We start from the raw sequence: 22,051 nt of genomic DNA, 5'->3' as shown, positions 1-22,051 counted from the left end.
CTGAGGAATCAAGTCAGAAAGCGTTTTAGGAGATCATTACCCCACACCACCCAACATCACTTCCAGCCACCCCCACAACCCACACCTGGAGACACGCACGTGCCTGAAGGAACAACACGTCACTGTTGCATTTAATTTCACATTTTGTCCCCCCACCCCTCACACCCCCACGCTCTCTCGCTCGCTCCCCAAGTCTTCCCAGGCTTCTTGTGGTGCCTCTCCGCTGTCAGTGGACTCCGGCCAGGCTTCATTAGTCGTCACGGGGAGGCAGCGCCGTGACTCACTGCCTGCGTCGAGGGACCAATGGGCAGCCTCAGCTCTCCGATATAAATAACGAATAAAAGATATTCTTGAGAGAGGACCGGGTGGAGGGCGGGTCAACGTGCGCTCGCAGCTGGATTGGATTCTTTCAGCGCGCTCCCTCCGTCAATGGACTGCTTCTTGTCGCGCATATTCTTCAGTTAGTGCGTGGAGTCGATAACCTGTGCCGGTAAGATCCGTTCACCCCTTTCCTTTCTGTGCTTCGTGTTTATTGACAAGGCGTCGATAGCCGCAAAAACCCAGACAGGTGACAGGTTGATCCTTCTAGTTATCATAAAACCCGGAGCTGGTTTCATTAAACAATAATAATTATTATTATGATGCAGTTTTAAATGAAAATACTCAATTACTTTTGATATTTGAAATCCTAGAAGAATGACAGAACGAATCGTGTTTTTTTTCCCCCTCACACCTTTATGACATCGACTCGTTTTTTCTTTTTTTAGACTGCAATGTTTCACTGATCAAATAGATTCTTAATAGAGCAAAATTAGTCTAAATGTTTTCTATGTCCTTGTGCTCCTTCGAAAATATCAACTGGTGCGATGGCTGGGGCTCGACAATAAAGCGCAAATATTTTATTTTTAATTTATTTTTTGGAGGATCTAATTAAGAAAAAAAACTGAAGGGGGATAAAAGAGGCTCGTTTATTGAAAGACGCAAAGATAGAGGTGTCTGGTTCATTCCTGTCAATCATTCTCGTTATGCATTATGTATGGGGGGAAATTGTTGCAAATCGAGACATGGTCGTTTAAACATTTTTAAAATATCCATAAATATCTGCGTTTTGATGTGCACCTGTTCTGTTTATGTCGTGCGCAATTCTCTTCAAACTGCGCGTCTCGATCAATGCCCACACCGGGGTTGGTCTTCGGAAATATTTATTTATTTTCATCAGATCTCACCATGGATCTACCGCTTATTCTGGATTTTATGTTTTCAGACCCCGCGCCCCCACCACCACCTTTCTGTTTGCAGGTGAATTTTCCCCCAGCTTTGGACACCAGATACCAGGAGAAGCGATGGCGACGTCCGAACCCAGAGCCACCGGGGAGGAGCAGGACCCCAACGCGGCTAATTTACGACCCCCGACTGGAAGTAGGTCCTCACACACCGACCATCCGGCTCACGACAAAAGCGATGTTGCCTCCGTGTCCAGGAGTTAGAAAAGATAGCAGCTCAACGACAAGGCCGATGGTGCCTTGCTAAAAGGCTCTTCTGAACCCAATCCAACCCCCCACATCTCTCTCTCTCTCTCTCTCTCTCTCTCTCTCTCTCTCTCTCCCTCCACTCCCCTCAACCTCTCTCTGATAAAGGCAGTCTCGCCCGGGCCATTTGCTGTGTGGGCTCCGTCGTTAATCATCCCGGTTAAAAACAGAGCCATTACACCAGCCTGTCGCTGTCTGGCGGATCAGCAGTGCGCGCCGGGCAGCAGACAAGGCTGAAATAACGCACCATTAAAGCCTATCTGAATGACATTTATCCCTATAGAAAACACATGATAATAATTCCGAATAATTTACAGCTTCGTTTTGCGTCTTCTTCCTTTTTTTTTTTTTTGATGGAGTCTTATTCGTTCGCATTTACTTCTGACTTCTTAATATTCCATGATAAAAACCGAAATGCATATGTATATATTTTTCCCAGTAAAAACTGATGTCATCTTTTTTGTTGGCTAATTATTTTTCATCCACTTTTCCAGAGATGGCTGTACATTAACCCGGGGGGGGGGGTCAATTAGTCAAATTTTCAGTCTGTGGCGCATGCACAAAATCGACTCTATTAAAACACGTTTGAGCGGCCATCTTCACCGCAACGCGGAGGAAAAAATATAATAACAATAATAATAATAATAACAACAGGGTGTTGTCCTCCTCAACTCAGCCAGCGAGAAACGGCCAGTTCAGGGGCCTGTGAAGCGGCACATATGACATTTTCTTCTTTTGTTTTTCCTTAAACGAAACATTTTGGAGTGAGAGTTTATATACTTATGGCCTTTGGGCGTCAAGTGGACGTGTCTCAAACTCCCGGATTTATTCCCAAGGTGAATCTGTACCCCCACAAAGACGCATTGGAGAGAAATGAAAAGAAGAAAGAAATAAGAAAATCTAAACTATAATGTTTGTTTTGTCTGCTGCTGCTGCCATTATCTCTCTGCTGTGCTCCATCTCACGCCTGCCGGGCTTGTGTCTGTGCGTGGGTGTTTGTGTCGTGGTACGCGAGATTGCTTCAGCATATAAAAACACATTTTTTGTTGTTGCTCTGTTTTGTTTTGTTTTACAGAGTTTCTCATCAGGTGCTTTATGTAGGCCTATGCCATGACTTTGCAGCTCACGCTTGTCCCTCAGGCTGCAGCTGGATTGAGTTCTGTGCACTAATAAAACAAGCTGTTAGAATTTCTAAATAAAAGATTTTGTAGTGTTAAAAATTTTGTAATTCTTTGGGAGGAAAATTTTTGCCAAATATCTATGAAAAGAAATTATGCATTTTTTCCAGCTTATAAATAAATTATTTGATACTGTTTTAAAAATGTATTTATTTGACAAACGTATAGCTACATTTGAACTAATTAGTCATTTGTGCTTCTGGTTTAAAAGAAACAAAAACATAAGAGTTTGTTTAGCATGTTACTACACTTCTAAGATATGCTAATGAGAGCCTCAGGGTTAAGAAGCTGTGAAATATTGACAATACTGTACAGAAACAAAACGTTAGCATTTAAGCTATAAAGCCGACGTAACAACTTGTTTGGATATTTTTGTTTGGATATTGTTTTACTCGTCTCAATATTTCTGAGTAGAAATTATGTAGGTCCAACAGCAACAAGACTTAAGCGAGTTCCGACTAACTCTTCAGATGTGCTAACTCAACAGAATCTAATAAGCAAGTTTAACGTTAGCATTAGCACTGTTCCTAATCACAATGAAAAGAAAATACCATGGTGGTTTGTAAACCTTTCCATGGTAACCACAGCTAACACGTGCTGCTCTCTGACAATGAACTCATGGTTAAAAAGCGCCACTTGCTAGCAGGTTTAGCATTAGCAAAGTTGCTAAACAGGCTAAAATTCGTGTTTCAAAACAGAAACATTCACAATTTCAAGTCATTTTAAATTTCTTAACTTTTACTAATGTAAAATCTAACAGTTATTGAAAGTTAGGCTGTATTTACAAGTTAAAATGCTTGCTAGCTCTTTATCATTTTAGTAAATATTGAACTCATATTTTAATTTTAATTTTCTAGGGCATAAATTAATCGGAAAAAAAATTATTCAGAAAAAAATTTTTTATAAATAATTTTAACAATTTTGTTGTTTAAATTCCATCACATTCCAGGTGCAAGAAACTTCACTTGTCAGTATTCTTCACATTAGCATTAGCGCTAAACGCTAACTTGAATTCTTGTTGTAGCACAAGTCTTTTGACAGTTCTTAATTTTAATTATGTTTATATTGATTTTTATTACACCACATACCCAGCATCCTTTGCTGGATGCCACACACAACGAATAAGAATAACAGTGGCGTGAACCAACATCTGCAGTTTAATTCTAATTTAAATGTTTAGCCAGGACGTTCACAACGATAAAGCGACAAATGCTGTTACAGTTGTAACATTTTGAAACATTGCATTTGTGTAACTTTTGATTAAAAATAGAAGTAGTTTTATTGGTTCATATTTAATGTCCTCCTCAATTCATTTTTACAGTGTATCAGATGTAAGGTTTAAGCTTTCTATTTCCAGCTTGCCACAGGCTACCTAAAATCACGCCCATTACCAGCCCGTTCCAGTCACATATCCTTTGTTGCACTCAATTAATTTCTCGTCCGTGGGCTCATTTCACGGGTGTTAATTCCAGCCCGCCCCTTGGCTGCATGGTTTCGAGCCGGCGTGGATGAGCCCCTCGGTCCCTATTGATTGAAACCAAAATCGGAAATGTTTTAAAACTACTCTCGCTGAAATACAAAGGGGTTGTGGCACAGAGGATATAATTAGAGGAGAAAATAAAGGCCAACCAATTCTGTGTATTGAAAATAATTTAACAAAGGGAAGGAGAATATGACTCAGCCGACCTGTCCGACAGCCGTCGCTTCACGCTGTGCTCAGTGTGTGCTCCGTCGTCATCCGCCTCTGCACGGCCTGCACAGCACACACAAAGACACACACACACAAGCAAAACTCAAAAACGTTCATTCTGTTTTAGCCTACGAGTATGCGTGGATGCACGGATGCACACGGAAACTGGGGATGAAGATTTGCGGTAAGTTCTGGTTCGAGCCCATCCATCATTTCCTGTCACGATTTCACCACCTCGTGAGCCATACATCAGGAGGACGGGGTTTTTTTTGTTTGTTTGTTTGTCTCTTCTGTCTGACATTCAATTTGCGGAAAATATTTGTATTATTGTGCAATTTTTTCTTCGAAACCGGTCATTACTGCAGTTTTTTGTTTGTTTGTTTTTACCCATTTTGAGGCCTTCTGAAATGTAGGCCATTGTTCAGAGCTGAGCTGCTCGTACAGGCCGATCCACCACTGTCACTTTGCGTTTCCATCTCCCAAAGGTCAGCGGGCATTAGCCCCTAAGGTGCCGTGGTGATACCCCCGACAACCCGCCCCCTGACCACCGTGTCCTTTCTTTATCAGCACTGAGAAGAAAAGCCCTTTCGACATGTCGAGGAAGGGAGGAAAAAACAAACAAAACCCTAGAATTAAATAAAACATTTTCGTCTCATTTTGATGAAAGTGGCATTATTATCATTACCATTATTATTATTAATATTTGTATTATTATTATTATTATTATTATTATTATTATTATTTTAACAAAACATCTGTGGTTTGTTTTTGTGACTTGCAAAATCCATGGATGATGTAGATTTACAAAATGGAGATGAAGGTAATCAAACGGAATGTTATTGACCTGTTTGTCTCACCAGAAATCAATGAAAGGCCCCAGGAAGTACGACAAGCCAGTGATCCTTTTTCCTTTCTTTTTTTTTTTTTTTTTGTCTTCTTTAATTTTAATTTATCATTTCGACTTTGATGAAGTCGTGCCTTGAGGGCAGGTGGAGTGAGAATCTTTACCCCCGCCCCTTTCCCCGGTGGTCGAGTCCTAACATTGGCGCGTGCCGCTGGCCTATTTAAGGTTGACCTGCCCACACCAATTAGCATTTCACACGGCTCAGATCATATGCAGCCGAAACAGCTTTTTCTTCTTTTTTTTCCCGGACATTCATCGTCTCAGATTTTGTGAAATAAACTCATTTTTTATTATTTCTTTTTCTGTTTTCATAAACCTTATTTTTTTTCTGAGTGTAATGGAGGTGCTTGGAGATAACGCATTCTCTTCGTCGTGCAACACTTTAGGCTTCCTGCAGAAGAACAACAGCCTGGAAGAGAGAGGGAGGCTCGCGGGCCAGAAGAACCTGCTCTCGTGCGACAACAGTGACAGAGACTCGCGCTACCGCCGCACAGAGACGGACTTCTCCAACCTGTTCGCCCGAGGTGAGACCTTTACACCTGGCTGTAGTTTCACAACGGTGGGCCTAAAACGGTGCTTTTAGCACTGCCTTCGTACAAAACTACAAAAGTGTTTCCTTGTGGTTTTTTCTTTCGCTGGCCTGTCGCTCTTATCTTTTCATCCAACTGTAAGGTGTTCGTAATTAGCTAAATTCATTAAGTTTGGGAATTTATATCTGTTTTGCTTCATTTTCTCCCTCTCCTCCCCCAAGAAACACAATTAACTAGCTATTAAGTCAAATTAGTTAATGTTATTGCTTGTTTTCACCTGGCAGAGTATTTACGACGCTTAAATTTGCTCCCAATTTGATTTCACCTCAACAACATCTGGAGTACCGCGGTTTCAAAGTATATATAAACAATAGTCAAACCTGATTTTGACTAATATGAAAGCACAATAAATTCTTGAAAGACCACACTCAATAGACAGGTCAAATTTGGACGTATTTAACGTATGAAAGATTCAACTAAATACATTCTTTTGGATGTATTTAGGCCTTTATTTTCGATTTGTGAACACTGGAAATGTGATTTACAGCTTTTTAGGTTCTTCTTCACCTCAGACAGGATATATCAGAAAACAGCAGCAGATCGGTCAAACCTGGAAATGACCTGGCACAAATAACTTAGAAATTGTATAAAATATAGTTTATGAAGCTTTTTCATTCAGTTTGTTAAAACCCAAAAAGGAGAATGGCTTAAAGGTGCTTGGCTTGTCTGCCACCTTAAATGGGGTCCAGCCAGAAAACTGCAGACTAAAACCTGAACAGATTCATTCTGCAGCAATGACAGGTGTCATAAAATACAACTTGTGCAACTTTTATCCTATTTAGATTTTAAGACTCTTTATAAGTTATGTGCAACTCATTTAAAGTTGCACATAACTTTAAATGAGGTTTGGCTTGTAAACTGTATGACCTGCACAGGTCAAATCCTTTCAGTTATTCTACGCTAATTACAGCTTCTATGAAATATAATTTACAACTTGTTGAGTTTTTTATGAATACTGAAGAAGTGTTTCAAAGCCTTTTGGGCTTGCATGGTGTCCAGCTTGAAAACTATTTAATAAAAAAAAACCTCAAAAGTTCTCATAACTGCCCTTGTAAAACTTAAGTATGACTGAGGATTTTAGATTTTAATCTAAGCATTGAGGTTAATTTAATGCAGTGAAACGGCCATTTTGTCTAACACCATCATAGATTCAAAGTTCAGCATTTCACGTTATTGTATGACAACCTGGCCGCAAGGAAACTTTTACTAGTTATTATAGACTGAAAATAAGCTTCCAGAACATTCCCACCTTTAATCCAAGTCTCATTGGTCACTTGGGTCTAAAGGAGAAACAGAAAAATCACTTTTACCCCTGAGGTAAAACAAGTCAATTTGTCCTTTTAAAGTTTAGTTCAGGAACATTTCTAAAGTGCAGTTATCAAATAAGCCTGTAGTCGTCTTTAAGCTATTTGATTCCAACTGACATTGAGACACAAGGTAAAAAATAAATAAACATTTGGAGATCAAATTGAATTTGGTGTTTTTTAAATATGTTTGAATTTTAAACAAGGACCGGTTTTAAATTCACCGCTAAGCTTTATTCCCACTAACTCTCCCCTCCCACTTCTTAGACCTTCTGCCAGCCAAAAATGGAGAGGAGCCCACCATACAGTTTTTGCTGGAGGTTGTTGAAATCCTCACAAACTACATCAAGAAAACCTTTGACCGCTCCACCAAGGTGCTGGATTTCCACCACCCTCACCAGCTGCTGGAGGGCATGGAGGGTTTCAACCTGGAGCTGTCTGACCAGCCGGAGTCCCTGGAGCAGATCCTGGTGGACTGCAGGGATACGCTGAAATACGGCATCCGGACAGGTGAGAAGTGGCTCGTATATTGAGTTCAATAGATGTGCAGACACAGGGTGTGTGCCAATTGCTGCTGGCTAGTCTGAAGGAGCTGAGCATTGGAGTTTCGGGTGGAGGGCTGCTGTGTGTAGCGGAACCTCGAAAACTGCAGCTTCAAGGTGGAGATTTGTTTTTAAAGGCGTTTTTTGCGCAGCTGAATGGTTGCCATGGGAGATTACGGTATTAAGAATCACTTTATAACATGACGTAAAGCTTAAAAAAATGTATTTTACACAATACTACCCTTTAATTTTACACGGTTGCATAGGAAAATTACTTTAAATAGTTAAACTGTTGGCCAGGTGCGTGCTGTGGTGGCGCAGGGGGTTAGCACGCCCCACTTTTGGAGGCCTTAGTCCTCAACGCAAACGTCGCGGGTTCGACTCCCGGTCCCGACGACCTTTGCCGCATGTCTTCCCCCCTCTCCTCACCCTCCTTCCTTTCTGCCCACTGTAGAAAAAATACGAGCCACTAGCGCCGCAAAAACTCTTCGGAGAAAAAAAAAAAAAAAAACTGTTGGCCAAAAGCTTGCTGAAATATTACTGGTTTCGCAGTGTGACTTGGCTACAATTTATTTAGGCTGAAGGTTTGAACATGTATAATTACATTTTTGAATCAATGTTTACTTTTAAATTAAGCGCCAGAAAAACAAAGAGGGTTTTATTTCCACACATGTAGTCTATTAAGATAACTACTACCTTGTGTGTTTCCCCTTGCTATTCATTTGACGTCCCCTCCTGTTTCCCCCCATGACTTATTAAACCGAGTGTAGCCTGAGGCCGATCCTGACGTGGGCTGTTTCAAGCTGCTAAAACGACAAAGCGCAAACTGTCCCCTGGGTTTTACCCCATGCTTGTTCAATTCAGCCTCTGTTTTTCTCTTCGTTTTAAAGCACTGCCAGGAGGATTTTATTGTGTGCGTGCGTGTGTGTGTGTATGTGTGGGCTGAAGTGGAGCTCTCCACGGTGCTGAAACAGAAAGTGGCCCGTTTCTTCCGATAGCGGTAACAGCAGATATACCAGCTATTTTTTCTGTGATACTTAGTATGCATCTGTTCATCATGTAACCCATGTAGAGAGCTCGTGTCCTGAGTGTTGGCTGAGTGTGAGCACCTTGCAGTTTAAACGGCTGTCATACAGCTGTCACCAGGGTAAATATCGCATACTAAATGTTCATGTTTGATCTATTGTTTTTATAGGTGACCATAGAAAGAAAAACAGTGTTTGAGCACCATAGCTCTTCTGTTTGTTCTGTTTTTGTTTTTTTCCCCACTCAAATCATAATCAGATTGTCTCTAGTGCATTACATAAACTCAATTTAGTTGTTCGCACTGTATATGAAACCTGATGCAACCTGCTAATGCAACCTGTATTTGTTTATTTGTTCAGGCCACCCACGGTTCTTCAATCAGTTATCTTCTGGTTTGGACATCATCGGCCTCGCCGGAGAGTGGCTCACTTCCACGGCGAACACCAACATGTAAGTCATACAGAAGGCAGGCCTCTGCTTGTCCTTGAGCGGGACACAGTTTGTTTTTACATGTGTCACATGAGGACAACTGGGATTTCCTGTTTAAAGACTGCTGGAAATAGCCTCTGGTCATTACCATAACAGGATGCGGCGGAAGGGTTTATGTCGGTCCCCTGCGCTCGCTCCGCCACAGGTCCCAGCAACCACAAGGCTAGTTATATAAAGTGCTCTGTTTGTCCTGTTAAGACTTTGTATTGACACATGCAGGGCTCCGCTCTGCTCTGCTGTTGTGCGTATCAGAGGCTGCCATGCCCCAGGGGTGGTTAGATTGCATATTGATCTCAGGTCAGACTTACATGGTGGCCCAGTCTGATGGAGGGCATGAACCACATCTGCTTTAGATGCTCTTAATACACATGAACCCACACAGCACATGTGCATGTTGATGAAAAAAAGAAAAGAAAAGCCATTACACTGATACGATCTGTAAAACAGAATAAGTAACACCATTGTAATAGGTAAACAAACTTAGCCCTTCTTGGAAAGTGGAATAATGAATCCGTCGTGTAAAGAAACAAAATTAGTCCAGTATTTTCAGAGTTTTTAAACTTGATATTGTATACTACCATTATATTGTACTGCTAATAATAATAACTTTTATCGTACATATCTGATAGAATATTCAATGTTCAATCGATAGAATATTCACTGAACTTTGATCCAAAGCCGCACAGCATTCTGGGAGATGTAGGCAGAGGTGAGGCTTTAGCCACTCAACCTCTCACATCTAGCTGATAAGCAAAGATGGTGGTGTCAACTGACTCACTCACTCTTTGGTTACCTAGCAACAATCTGCTAGGTAAGTTGCACAGCAGCAGTTTCATGTTGTGCCACCGTGTCACATAATGACTTAAAAATAAAAAACAACAATGTGGAATGAAAATGGGATAAAACAGGAAAGGTCAAATCACTAGTTTGGCAGCATTTGAGATAATTTAAACGAAACAAATAAAAAATTATTCATATCGGCTGATATGAATCGCTTATATCGTGATAAATTATTCAGTCATATCATCCAGTCCTGGTTCTTAAAAATGTTCTTGCTTGTTCTAACTGCTTAATTAAATTCCTTTGCCTTGCTTTGAGTTTGATGCGTGAAAGACCAAACAAACAAGCAATACTATCCAGCCATGCTGATGTCCCCGCTGGCTAAGTAGATCCTGGTTGTTGTTGGGGTGTTGTGTACTGTAGAAGTGGTCCTTAACTCAAAAGGAAGTCCAACAGAGCGTAGTCTGCAAGAAGGTATGATTTGACAATCATCTGCAAAGCGAAACCAAACCAAAGTTAATGTTTCTGAGGGCATCAACTCAAGTTTAAACCATATTTGTCCCTTTAGCTCTGAAACCATCCCCAGCTCTTTTTCAGAGCATTACAAGCAGCAGCCAAGCTACAAACTGAAAAACTTCCTTTTTTCTCAGGAAAGACAACACATTTAAGAATGAGTGCAATTTGGAGGTGTTCACACTTTTCCTCTTTGTCCAAACCTTAAACAAGCTGGAGTTATACATACGGTTTCCAATCTGAAAATATATATTTAAAATATCACTTTTTTTTCCTGAAGATAATACATTGAAAGCTATTTATGTTGTGAACTAATAACATGCTAGAATTTTATGCTACTTCTTCAGATTTAACCGCTAACAGCAGCCGTGTGGCAGAAAACATGACACTGAACAAGCTGTAGGGAGCCGAAGAGGAAAAAAAAAACTGCAACGACAAAACATGAATTACGAAAAAGCTACAGCACTAAGTTAATTCATTTTTTTCCCTAAACATTATCTCAAGAAATGACCTCTTCCTTAATCTGCTCTCTCTCCCATCTCATCTGCTGGTAGGAAGAATGCCCCAAGAGACAGGGCCATTGACTTTGCACACTCAAACACACCTCCATAACGACAACCGCACACACACACTCACACTCACACTCACACACCAGCCCCGGCTGTCCCAGATTCAGCAGCAAGTCTTTCCAGTCCATTGACTGCCGGCTCATTGTGAGCTGGTCTTAGCAGATAGGCCAGCTGGGCCCCACACTGACACACAATATCCTCAGGCTGCACAGAAAACCCTGTTACTGCGAGGAAACCGGCTGCCGCAGATCCCTGCAGAGTCCTCATTCCGCCTCTATTGTCTCCATGGTTATGAACCGAGTCCCTGCTCCTCTGAGCGTCTGAAAGTAGCGTTGTGTGTAGTGTCAGAGGGTTTAGCACATAAAAACACACGTTCGTGCACCAATTCATCTAAGCACACACACACACTGCACGCCCTTGATGATGATAATAAGGGCATTTAGGGGCTGTCTCTGGGGGACAGGCAGGTGACTGAGGGGTAATTTTCACCCTGAAAAGACCAATGATTGGCTCTGATTGTGATAATGATCACCATTATTGTCATTACAGCATGAAATGACTCAGAGATAAGGAGAATTTTAAAAAGGTGCATCGGTTTTGTCCCTTTTTTTTTTTTTTTTTTGCTGTAGCAGGGATTGGTTTTAAAACCAGAGAAAGTGAGATGTTGTGGGGATTAAGTATATATATTATTTCTCCCATAATCCATACTTCCAACATATCATAGAAGACTTTGATCTTGGTCTTTTTGTCATCTCTGCAGTTTTGACCTTTTGTTGTTGTGGATGAAAGTCGAAGCCCATAAGTCATGAAAGGAGAATTTGTCTTTTTATGTCTGTTCAATAAAATTGAGCTTGCAGGGCAGCACGTGGATTAGACTCCATCACAAAATGTTTCTCTCTTTCAACCTTTTATGCCTTTTCTGTCCTGTTTCTAAGCTATCTCCTACACAGGGCGCTCATCATTTCATTATTTGCCTTCTCATTCCTTACGTAGTTATAGTTGTTTCATAGTTTCTTGTGGTATGAACCGATGATCGTCAGCCACACATCAATTTCTTCCATTGTTGGGGGCGTTTCATTCTGGCTTTGACAACTGAGGGTTTGAGAAAATTGTTTTAGAAACACACAACGTACCCATAGTCTACAGTAAAGAAATGAATCGACTCTAATAAATAAATGTTTCTTGGAGGTCATCCAGAGTTATTTCAATATATTGAGAAACTATCATATTCTAAGAGAGTGAGCTAACCCAAACAGGGATGAGAACCAAAAGATAGAGAGAGTAAAATGTTCTCTAATTACATCCACCTGAAATAAATTACATGAAATGCTGAGTCTTTTTTTTAAATGACAAACTATCTTCATAACTAGAGACACAAGTCTTTCATTGTCTAACAATTCGATTCCGATTTTCAGGGTCATGATTTGATTCAGAAACGATTTTCAAAGAATTGTTCAAAATATAATTTTGCAGCAAAATTAAGCAGACTAAAATGGATTTTTGAATCAATTCAGAATTGCCAGGACTAGAAATTGTGCTTCTCTGTATGATAGTTTTTTTTTTCTGCACCTTTATTCAAAACAACTAAATTACAATGAAAATATTATCTGATACATGATGGATACAAAACAGAAGTAGATATGGATGAAATAATAATTGATAGGAACAAAACAGGGGACGAACTCGCAAATAGACATATATTAACCCTGAAAATTCAATTGATCCAACAGAGATGAAAAAACAAAAATTGATTGAATTAGGATAGAAAAAGTTTTGAGATTACAATATACAATTACATTAAATTAATCAAGATATTTGCACCACTATGAATCTCTACAGTTTATTCCAGAAATATAAAGAAATAATAACTATTTGCAAAATTTTTTGAGGATAGGTGAGTCAAATAATCTTTTTGCACTTGACCACAAAACGAGGGTGCAATCTGGCGAAAGGGCCAAATGAACCTGGGATGGTATGGAGTGGGATCTATACCATCCCACTCTACTCTCCCACCACAACGTCAGCAAAACCAGTGTGGGTCAGGGAGAGGAGAGCCTAGTCTTGTCACGGTGGACCGGCGTCTCTTTAGTGATGGAAGCAGTGAAGTGTTGTGTAACTGGCCTCCTTACAGGCGCGGTAAACAGCGATGTGTCCGGAGGCGGCGTGTAGGGAATGGCTCGTCACGTAACAAAGAGAGCAAAGACGCGTGCGCTTGTTTGGAAGAGTCAGCTCTCTGTGTCAGATTTAACCTACTTTAGCCTCCCAAGCAGTTTTGCTCTTTTGTTGTCGGTCGACATGCCTCTCATGTTATCGTTTCTGAACCAGCATTGAGGTCAAGTCCACACCTAGCATTTAAATCTCCTCCTTGCCTCTTCTTCTGGATCTTAAAAGAATAAATTTTTCTATTTAGTTTGCAATATTTTTTGTTCTTTTAATGAGATGGTGAAATTCATTGATTCAGACTTTTTTTATTCTAGGGCCAACCAGAGCTGTTATCTCATTCAAACATCCTCTCTCCTCCTTTCGTCCACACATCCACGCACACACCCTTCCACATTTGTGTTCTTTCAGCCGTCACATTGGCCCCATTCAGAGCCGTCGCCGGGACGGACGGACCGCCAGATAGCCATCAGGGCTTTGTGTGTTCTAATTAAACCACTCAATGATTTCAGGAGCCATTTCAATATGAATGTTTGCGGGTTGGCTCCTATCAGAAACTTTTTAATTAGCCCAGTCTGCTCTGTCCTGTGCGGATGGAAATGCACAAAGGCTAATAGAAACAATGGAAGAGTGGTGTGTGCGCGTGTGTGTGCATGCGGTGATGTGTCACATCTGCAAGTGCTGCATACCTTCATTTTCCAAATGTGTTTGCAATATGGAGCAATGTGCCGTCTTGATAATGGGGTCTTATGACTGGCAGGTTTACCTACGAGATTGCTCCAGTGTTCGTGTTGATGGAGCAGCTGACTCTGAAGAAGATGAGAGAGATGATTGGCTGGCCAGGCGGAGAAGGAGACGGCCTCTTTTCACCAGGTCAGTTAATAAATCCCACTATCGGTGGATAAGCTGAGCAAGTACGTGCTTTAAAGGATCCCAATAATACTGTCACTAGAAGAAGAATGTGGTTTTCCTCAGAAAATACTTGCATGCATCACTGGCGGGAATATTTAGGGCTTTTTAAGGTGTTTATTTGGATGGGTCTGATAACAAGGTAGTTTGATTTTACAATTTAAAACGTTACAGATTCTTTGATAAAAGTTTAGTTGGTGTGAATGTTCTGGCATTCAGGCTCAATTAAAACTAAAGGTTTAAGTCCTAAATTATCACTACAACCAACAGATTTAGAGTTAAAGTGACCTTCTAGCTTTTCAAAATGTTTTTTTTCTGACTGGAAGAGATATAAACGTTTTATAAACCAGCCAGAGTTAAATCCCAAAGAAAACCTGTGAAGGGAGCAAAGGAAAATAGTGATGTAATCTTAAATACTTTAAGTTCATTGGAAAATAGGAACTGTCAAAAAATATCTGTGGAAACATGCAGAACAAAAGCCAATAAATGCACTAATGCACTGAGTAATGTGTAAATAATTTTTGGCATGCAAATTTTATGTAAAGTATACAGAAGCTGTGTTTCCTATGACTATATAATTGCATAATTTAATATTTTGAAAATAAATTCACTTAATGGAAAGCAATTTTTAAACAACTCTTTGTTTTTTAATAAACGATTTTGCTCTATGATGAGATTTTTTTTGGCCCTATCAAAAATGGTTTATTTCTCAAAACTGCAATGGAAACACTTTTTTTTCGCATCATCGGAGTCACATGATCAAACCATGAAGAAGAAGACAACAGGAAGTAGTTGGAGGATCATGGGGCGGCATGTTTTTAATGACTTATCCCGTGAACAAACTTATGGACGAATGACGATAACAACGTTTCTTGTTTAATGGAAACACTGCAATTGTGAAACTGTCAATATTCCTCTAATGTCGAACAAACACAAAGTTTTGCGCACATTTGTAATGGAAATGCAGCTATAAAGAAATGTACAGAAATAGTTTTTTCTCCCTAAAATTATATCTTTTTTTCACGTTTTTTTTACGTTTGACGACAAACTTCTTGGCTGAATAAAAATAACTTTCCATCTAAATCTGCCAGGGGTCAGAATAAATTTGAACTTGACTGTACAACCTCAATGATATTTTGTTAATTGCTCCCAACAAGCCGCACCTCATTCACACAGTTTTTGTAGCCATCAAGCATCTGGCATGATTCTACCTGGATATTTGACCTCTGACCTTTCATAATCTGTAGCGTTCACTTAATTGGTTGGTTTCATGGTAGAAGGGAATCTCAGGGGAGAAATCAGTAGATAGTTTAACCTATTTAACTCTTGACTTGCTGTGACGTAGAAGGTTTTGGAGCTATTCCTCCTCACTCATATTTTACTGGGTCTGGATGATTCTCCGCTGTGGGACTGAGTTATATGTCTTTCATTGACAGGGGGCGCTATCTCCAACATGTACAGCGTGATGATGGCTCGCTACAAGTACTTTCCTGAGGTCAAGACTAAGGGCATGTCTGCTGCTCCCCGCCTCGTCCTTTTCACATCTGAACACGTACGTCATCTCACACCAATGCGCTGCTCCACCTCACACCTCGGGAGAACTAGTTCAGTGTTCAGTTCAGACAGTTCACCCTTTGAAAATCTAAAACACAGTAGTTCGGATTTATTCATCGAGTTGTCATAAGCAGAAATCTTTTGGAAAGGCTTTCAAATGTTTCAAATGATGTTGTGAGTTAATAACCATAATAATTTTGTTCTTGTTTAGTATTTCCAGGCTGGAAACCTTTTGAAAAATCTGTTCTTTTGTTCCCCAGAATCACAAACTGGGGAATCTCACAAAATTAAAATACCATTAAAAAGCAAATTCAGCAAAGTCGTCAAACTCAGAGCCAGTGCTTTAGTAAGCTGACATTTCTGTAATAAAACTTTTTTTTTAGCTGTTAATGATAGAATGAAATTTTCACAGAAACTAAATTTGAGATTTTTAGCAGTTGTAATTCATATCTGTATAAATGATTGAGATGCAAAAGTATTCTTAATATCTTCATCTAATATGAGTCAATGTTTAGTTTGATACTCTGACACAAAAACATGTTGAAGTGACAATAAGCGATACTTTGAGAAATATTTACATGTATGATGAGTAGCTTTAAAGAAGCACGCTAATGTTATGATTGCTGCTGCTTTACTCTTCATTCACCTCTGAATTCACTATGTGACGGAAGGACGCCCCCTGCTGGTTAAATTGACAAATTGTCACGCAGGTACAATTTAATGGACGCTTATTCTCCAGCAACTAACTCAAGTTTTACCAAAAAGAAAAAATCTTATGACACATATTCACTTTTGACAAAAGTAGTTGTTAGCAATGCAAGGTAAACATTATTTCTTAAAAAAAACTCTCTACTCTTTGTGGAAAAATGTTTTAAGAAGGGAAATGTTCACGTCGTTTGTTCTTTTCTTCCTGCCAGATGCTCATCTTGCAAGAATTGCACATTCGACAGTTTTAGTGCAAGCGAGAAAAAGAAAAAAAAAATCAATTATCTCACAAAAATGTTCAACCTTCCCTGAATGGGGCTGTTTGATCATAGATTAAGCTTTTGTCTGATGTGTGTTCCTGCAGAGCCACTACTCTATAAAGAAGGCCGGAGCCGCTCTTGGTTTTGGGACCGACAACGTCATCCTGCTGAGTACTGACGAAAGGTTTGTTGATGGAAAAGCTGCAATCTGAAGAAAACCCCACGTATATAAAAAATGACTCTTGAAACCAAGAGTATAAAAATATATTGTTTTACATGTTTTCAGAGGGAGAGTCATACCTGCAGACCTAGAGGCTAAAATCATTGCTGCGAAACAAAAGGTTGGTGTCATTATTTCTACTCATTGTATGTTTTTAATTTCAACTCAGATTTTGATCCATCTATAATTTCTGTGTCTCCGCAGGGTTACGTGCCATTGTTTGTGAATGCCACAGCCGGTTCCACTGTCTATGGCGCATTTGATCCCATCAACGAAATTGCTGACATCTGTGAGAAGTACAACCTGTGGCTTCATGTTGATGTGAGTAGCTAATAACTCAGGGTTCACATACATATGGATCAGAGATCCATCTGATCTTTAATCGTACTTATTTTGTCTTCTCAGGGTGCCTGGGGCGGCGGACTGCTGATGTCTAGGAAGCATCGTCATAAACTAAATGGAGTTGAGAGGTAAGACAGCATGAGAATAGAAACTGCCCTCTTGTGTCTGAAAAGTGTTTTCACACATGATAGTCCGGTAGACTCAGTTCAGACCCTTTGAAAAACCTAGTCACCCCCTGCGGTAGCTTTGCAACAAGAACCACTGAAGGGAACGATATGAAAACCTCTGAAAGCGACCAGCGCAACTCCCTTCTTCACAAAATGTAAACAAAAATGGAGAGGCATTTGATTTTTTTTTTTTACCCCTCAAGAGGGTCTTTTTGTGGACTCTAGTGTCCCTTATATGACAGTAGACTGACAGGAATGGGGAAGGAGAGGGGGGAAGACATGCGGCAAATGTCATCGGGTCCAGGATTCGAACCCGCAACGGCCGCGTCGAGGACTCAAGGCCTCCAAATATGGGTCGCGCTAACCGCTACGCCACCACGGCTCGCCCGAGAGGCATTTGATTTTAGTGGTTATAGGATTCCTCTTATGTCTTAGGCAAAAGACCACAAGCCATTTCTCTTGCTAGTGCGAGACATGAGCATTTGTTTTGGTTGTATTTACCCAGAATGCCCTGCGCTTCAGTCCGGTTCCTACTTTTGGAGTGGTCTCCGGCACGCTTGGCATCCACATATGCTTTAAAAGCACATCAGTCCACTTCAATCGAACTGAGACTGACGTTTATGGGCGAACCAGAGTTTGCTCTTTTTGGTCCACATCAGAGTACGATTGCGCGTTCATGCCTCTCCAAACAAACCAAACCTTTTAGGCAGATGAACTACAGTTGAATTAAAGTGGATTAAACATGGCTGGTGTGAATGCACCCTAATTCTGCTGGAGATTTTCAGCCTTTAATGAGTGAATGAATGAACATAATTCACATAACGACATGTATTCAACATCGCAGGGCCAACTCTGTCACTTGGAACCCCCACAAGATGATGGGTGTCCCTTTACAGTGTTCTGCCATCCTAGTCAGAGAGAAGGTACAAACATAAAAATCAATATTTGTATATAAATATCTTATAAGTTGCATGTATTTCCTACAAGTTCCAGGTGATCTGTGTCAGAGGGGAAGTGCTAAAGTTGCGTGCCTTGTTTTTCTGCAGGGAATCCTCGCAGGCTGCAACTCAATGTGCGCCGGTTACCTTTTCCAACCAGACAAACAGTACGACGTCACCTACGATACAGGCGACAAGGCCATCCAGTGTGGACGGCACGTTGACATCTTTAAGTTCTGGCTCATGTGGAAAGCCAAGGTGAGTTGGCTGAAGAGTCATTAACTCAATAGGAATAGTTAATGTTTGCTTCTATACCCATAAACATTGGTTGAACAACTTTTCCCCTCAGGGCACAATTGGCTTCGAGCAGCACATCGACAAATGTTTGGACCTGTCTCAGTACCTGTACAACAAGATCAAGAACCGGGAAGGATTTCAGATGGTTTTTGATGGCGTGGTGAGCTTCAGCAATTTTATGTTTAAATTATACAATGTACATTTGATTGTTGATTTTTATTTTTTTATGAAAAGTAAAACAATTTAATGACTAATGTGGATTAATCATATTTGTTTGACTACAGCCTCAGCACACAAACGTCTGCTTCTGGTACATCCCACCCAGCCTGAGAGGGATGCCCGACAGCAATGAGTGGCGAGAAAAACTCCACAGGGTAACTTATGATTCTTACCAAATTATTCATATTCCGGAAATTGTTTTCAATTTGTCTTATTTTGAACACAAACTTGAATTTATTTTATTGGAATTTTAAGTGACAGAGCAGCACAAAGTTGCACATAATTGTGTTTTCCTGTTTTCTTCAGGAAGAAAGATCTTAAAAGTGTTGCATGCTTTTATACCAACCCATTCCGACATGCCTAACTAAAATCCAAGTGGTGACCAAATTAGTAAATAAATAAACATTTTATTCTCAATAAAAATCCATTTGTTCCAACAAATCTCACACTGCTCTGATTTTTATGTGTAAAAGAAAAAAAAACAACAGCTTTAAGGTCATTTGAGTGCGCATCTGCTCCGTTCAACTGGCTAAATATTAGACTCGCATCACACTGGAAATATAATTCCCAGCAATCGCTGCCATCTAAGCAGTCCTCTGCGATATAAATATTGGTGTTGCAAAGATAATATATTTGCGATTTATTGTGTACACACAGGCATTCAGGTTTGCTTCATAGTAACCTGTCGTTTTGACTCCACCAGGTTGCTCCAAAGATCAAGGCCATGATGATGGAGTCGGGGACCACAATGGTGGGCTACCAACCCCAGGGCAATAAAGTCAACTTTTTCCGCATGGTTGTCTCCAATGCTGCTGCCACCCAGTCTGACATCGACTTCCTGATTGATGAGATTGAGAGGATGGGTCAGGACCTGTAGTTCTCTCTGCTATTCAGACAGCAAACTGTGGGGGTGTTTTTGCCACGAGCCTAACAAGCAAAAATACCAATCACGTGAACCATCAACAGTGCTGCAGAACGATAAATGGTAGAGTCTGGTTTTGGTTTCTTTTTATTCAGTAGTAATTTACCCGAGGCATTCTAAATGTTTCAGCAACTGAAGAGAAACAAGTTCACATAGTAGACTAAATATATAACCTGTGTTCGACATCTCCAGGTACAGAAAGCGTAGGATTTTTCTGTGATGTGGAGACTTTTAATATTTTAACGTAAATGTAACAATAAGGCTCTCATTCAGAGACATTTGTCTTTTCAAGCTATATGTGTGAGTGAGTGTGTGTGAAGATTGTAAATTACAAAAATGGGGGAAAAAAGCACATAAAAATATACTGAAGTATCACTGAATAGTTTTTGCTTTATCACATATTTGCTACTCATAATTGACTCATGGATGCTCTATGATATATATCTCTCTATATATAGAGCTTATATTTATTTTGTATGCACCAGCCTATTGGTCCTGAATCATCGTCCTGAACTCCGAAGGCGCCGTGTGTCTTTTTGCTCATTTAATGCTAACAGGCGATGCTAAAAGCATTTTACAGCCTCTGTAAAAAGAGCTACAGTCTGCAACGTCTTCCCTCGTGACGATAAGCTCTTGCGACGACCTTTGTTTCGTTTAGCGCTGGCTCGTATTTGTTCCCAGTACTCAGGCAACGCCAACAAGTGAGTTTAAACATTGATAGTGAGTCACTATTCGCGCATCTAAGAACATATTTATTTAGCTTCCAGCATTTGCAGATTCATTTATTTCAATGTGGCGTTGTCTTTCTCTGCATTACGTTGTAATACGTTTGTAAAAGTGCTCAGCAGAATAAAGTTTATTTATAGTGACGTTGTCTGCCAAAGAAAGAGACCCAGGACCAGAGCAATCCATTTGTTTTGTGTGAAACTTCTTCTAGATGTTTGTAAAAAGAAAATGTAAAAAAAAAAAAAAAAGTTATTTATTGAGGCGTGATGAAATTTCTATTATTTGTGGATTTCTGTGAATGAGTCTTTGGCCTGAATGTTCTGAGATTAAGAATGAATCTATATAATCCTCTGGCTGTTGTGCCAGGCCTATTTTAGCAAGAAGCACAAGGATGTGAGAATGTACTCTCTTCTGGAGACTGCGAAGAAAGTTATGCATCTGACTGAACCCGAATGCATTTACCGTTGTATAGTGGATTCACTGTAATACATATTACTGTTATTCTCAGTGTTACAGGGGCCAAGTGGAATATCTCGTCTGACGGTTGCCGTTTCTGTCTTTGCACAATCTTCACCTTTCTTTCTTCCATTGTAAATGGATGTGTGTTATATAAGATATATGTTAACATATTTATGGTAATTAGGGACCATATGTGAACAGCACAATTGCATATGTAATACTGTTATCTGTGTACTGGATGTTATCAATGACTGTGACTAGTCTGAATTTTAATGAAGCCAACAGCAACAGAACTGCTCCCTTAGGGTTTTCAGAAGGCACTTTAACACAAATCATACTGTTATGGAAAAATATATTGAATAAAGTCTATTAAATGGGGAAAAAATACTTTATGTTCTATCTTTTCATTCACATCTAAATAAAATTACGCCAAACGTTACTCGTAAGTTATCAAGCTTTATAAAGCATTGTTAGGCTAACAAATGCAATCCAAATGGTTTGAGCATTATCCAACTTTAAGCTCACTTATCAGTTGCAGAGGTCCCGTTAACGGAATATTTTCTGTATGTGACCGGTTATTTTTTTAAACGACCGGAAAATTTAAAGCCCGTCCGTCATTTGACGCCCCTGACTGGTGCACATGGGCAGGAGCAGAGGTAGCTAAAATCGATTAATTAAAACATCCTTTCTGAATATCATCTCATGGACACTGAACTAAATGCGTCTTTCTAACCGGGAGCTGACAGCGTGTTGAAGAGTTATGGACCGGACGCTTTGGAGTTTCTGGGTAGGAAGCTCATTCCAAACCTCTGGTAGAAATGGTGCGTTTAATTCAAGTCTCATTAACAGACCAGAGAAAATTAAGGAGAATGCAACGATGTGTTAATCCCTTATAGACAGAGGAACCGACAGTCAGTGGTGCAAAAAGGTGGCTATGCAGTGTGTGCAACGCATAGGGGCGCTGCACTAGAGGGGGCGCAAAAACGATGTGGGGAATTTTTTTATAGTCAGCATTTGATGTACTTAACAGCTGTTTGTGTAGGAAATGATCAATAACAG

General features: G+C 40.1%; 1 protein-coding gene across 3 annotated transcripts; it reads left to right on the top strand.

Annotated features, from left to right (window-relative positions):
* The first annotated feature begins 222 nt into the window (after positions 1-222).
* Positions 223-21,379, top strand: LOC114146428 (glutamate decarboxylase 1-like). Of its 3 annotated transcripts, none has more exons than XM_028020441.1 (17): positions 223-490; positions 1,265-1,419; positions 4,525-4,581; positions 5,688-5,825; positions 7,463-7,705; positions 9,123-9,213; positions 14,035-14,147; positions 15,620-15,735; positions 16,807-16,886; positions 16,989-17,043; positions 17,127-17,243; positions 17,328-17,392; positions 18,276-18,354; positions 18,478-18,627; positions 18,719-18,826; positions 18,951-19,040; positions 19,589-19,762. In XM_028020441.1, exons 2-17 carry the CDS (start codon positions 1,344-1,346, stop codon positions 19,760-19,762), a joined length of 1,752 nt encoding a protein of 583 aa, XP_027876242.1. In that variant the 5' UTR covers positions 223-490; positions 1,265-1,343. The 3 variants fall into 3 exon arrangements, with proteins under 3 accessions (XP_027876242.1, XP_027876241.1, XP_027876243.1); XM_028020440.1 differs by having other exon boundaries at positions 224-490; positions 1,300-1,419; positions 19,589-21,379; XM_028020442.1 differs by lacking the exon at positions 4,525-4,581 and having other exon boundaries at positions 224-490; positions 1,300-1,419.
* Positions 21,380-22,051: the final 672 nt, after the last annotated feature.

Source organism: Xiphophorus couchianus, chromosome 6 (assembly GCF_001444195.1).
Source record: "Xiphophorus couchianus chromosome 6, X_couchianus-1.0, whole genome shotgun sequence".
Lineage (NCBI taxonomy): Eukaryota > Metazoa > Chordata > Actinopteri > Cyprinodontiformes > Poeciliidae > Xiphophorus > Xiphophorus couchianus.
The sequence above is the reverse complement of the archived record's forward strand: the minus strand, read 5'-3'. Positions and strand labels throughout refer to the sequence as shown.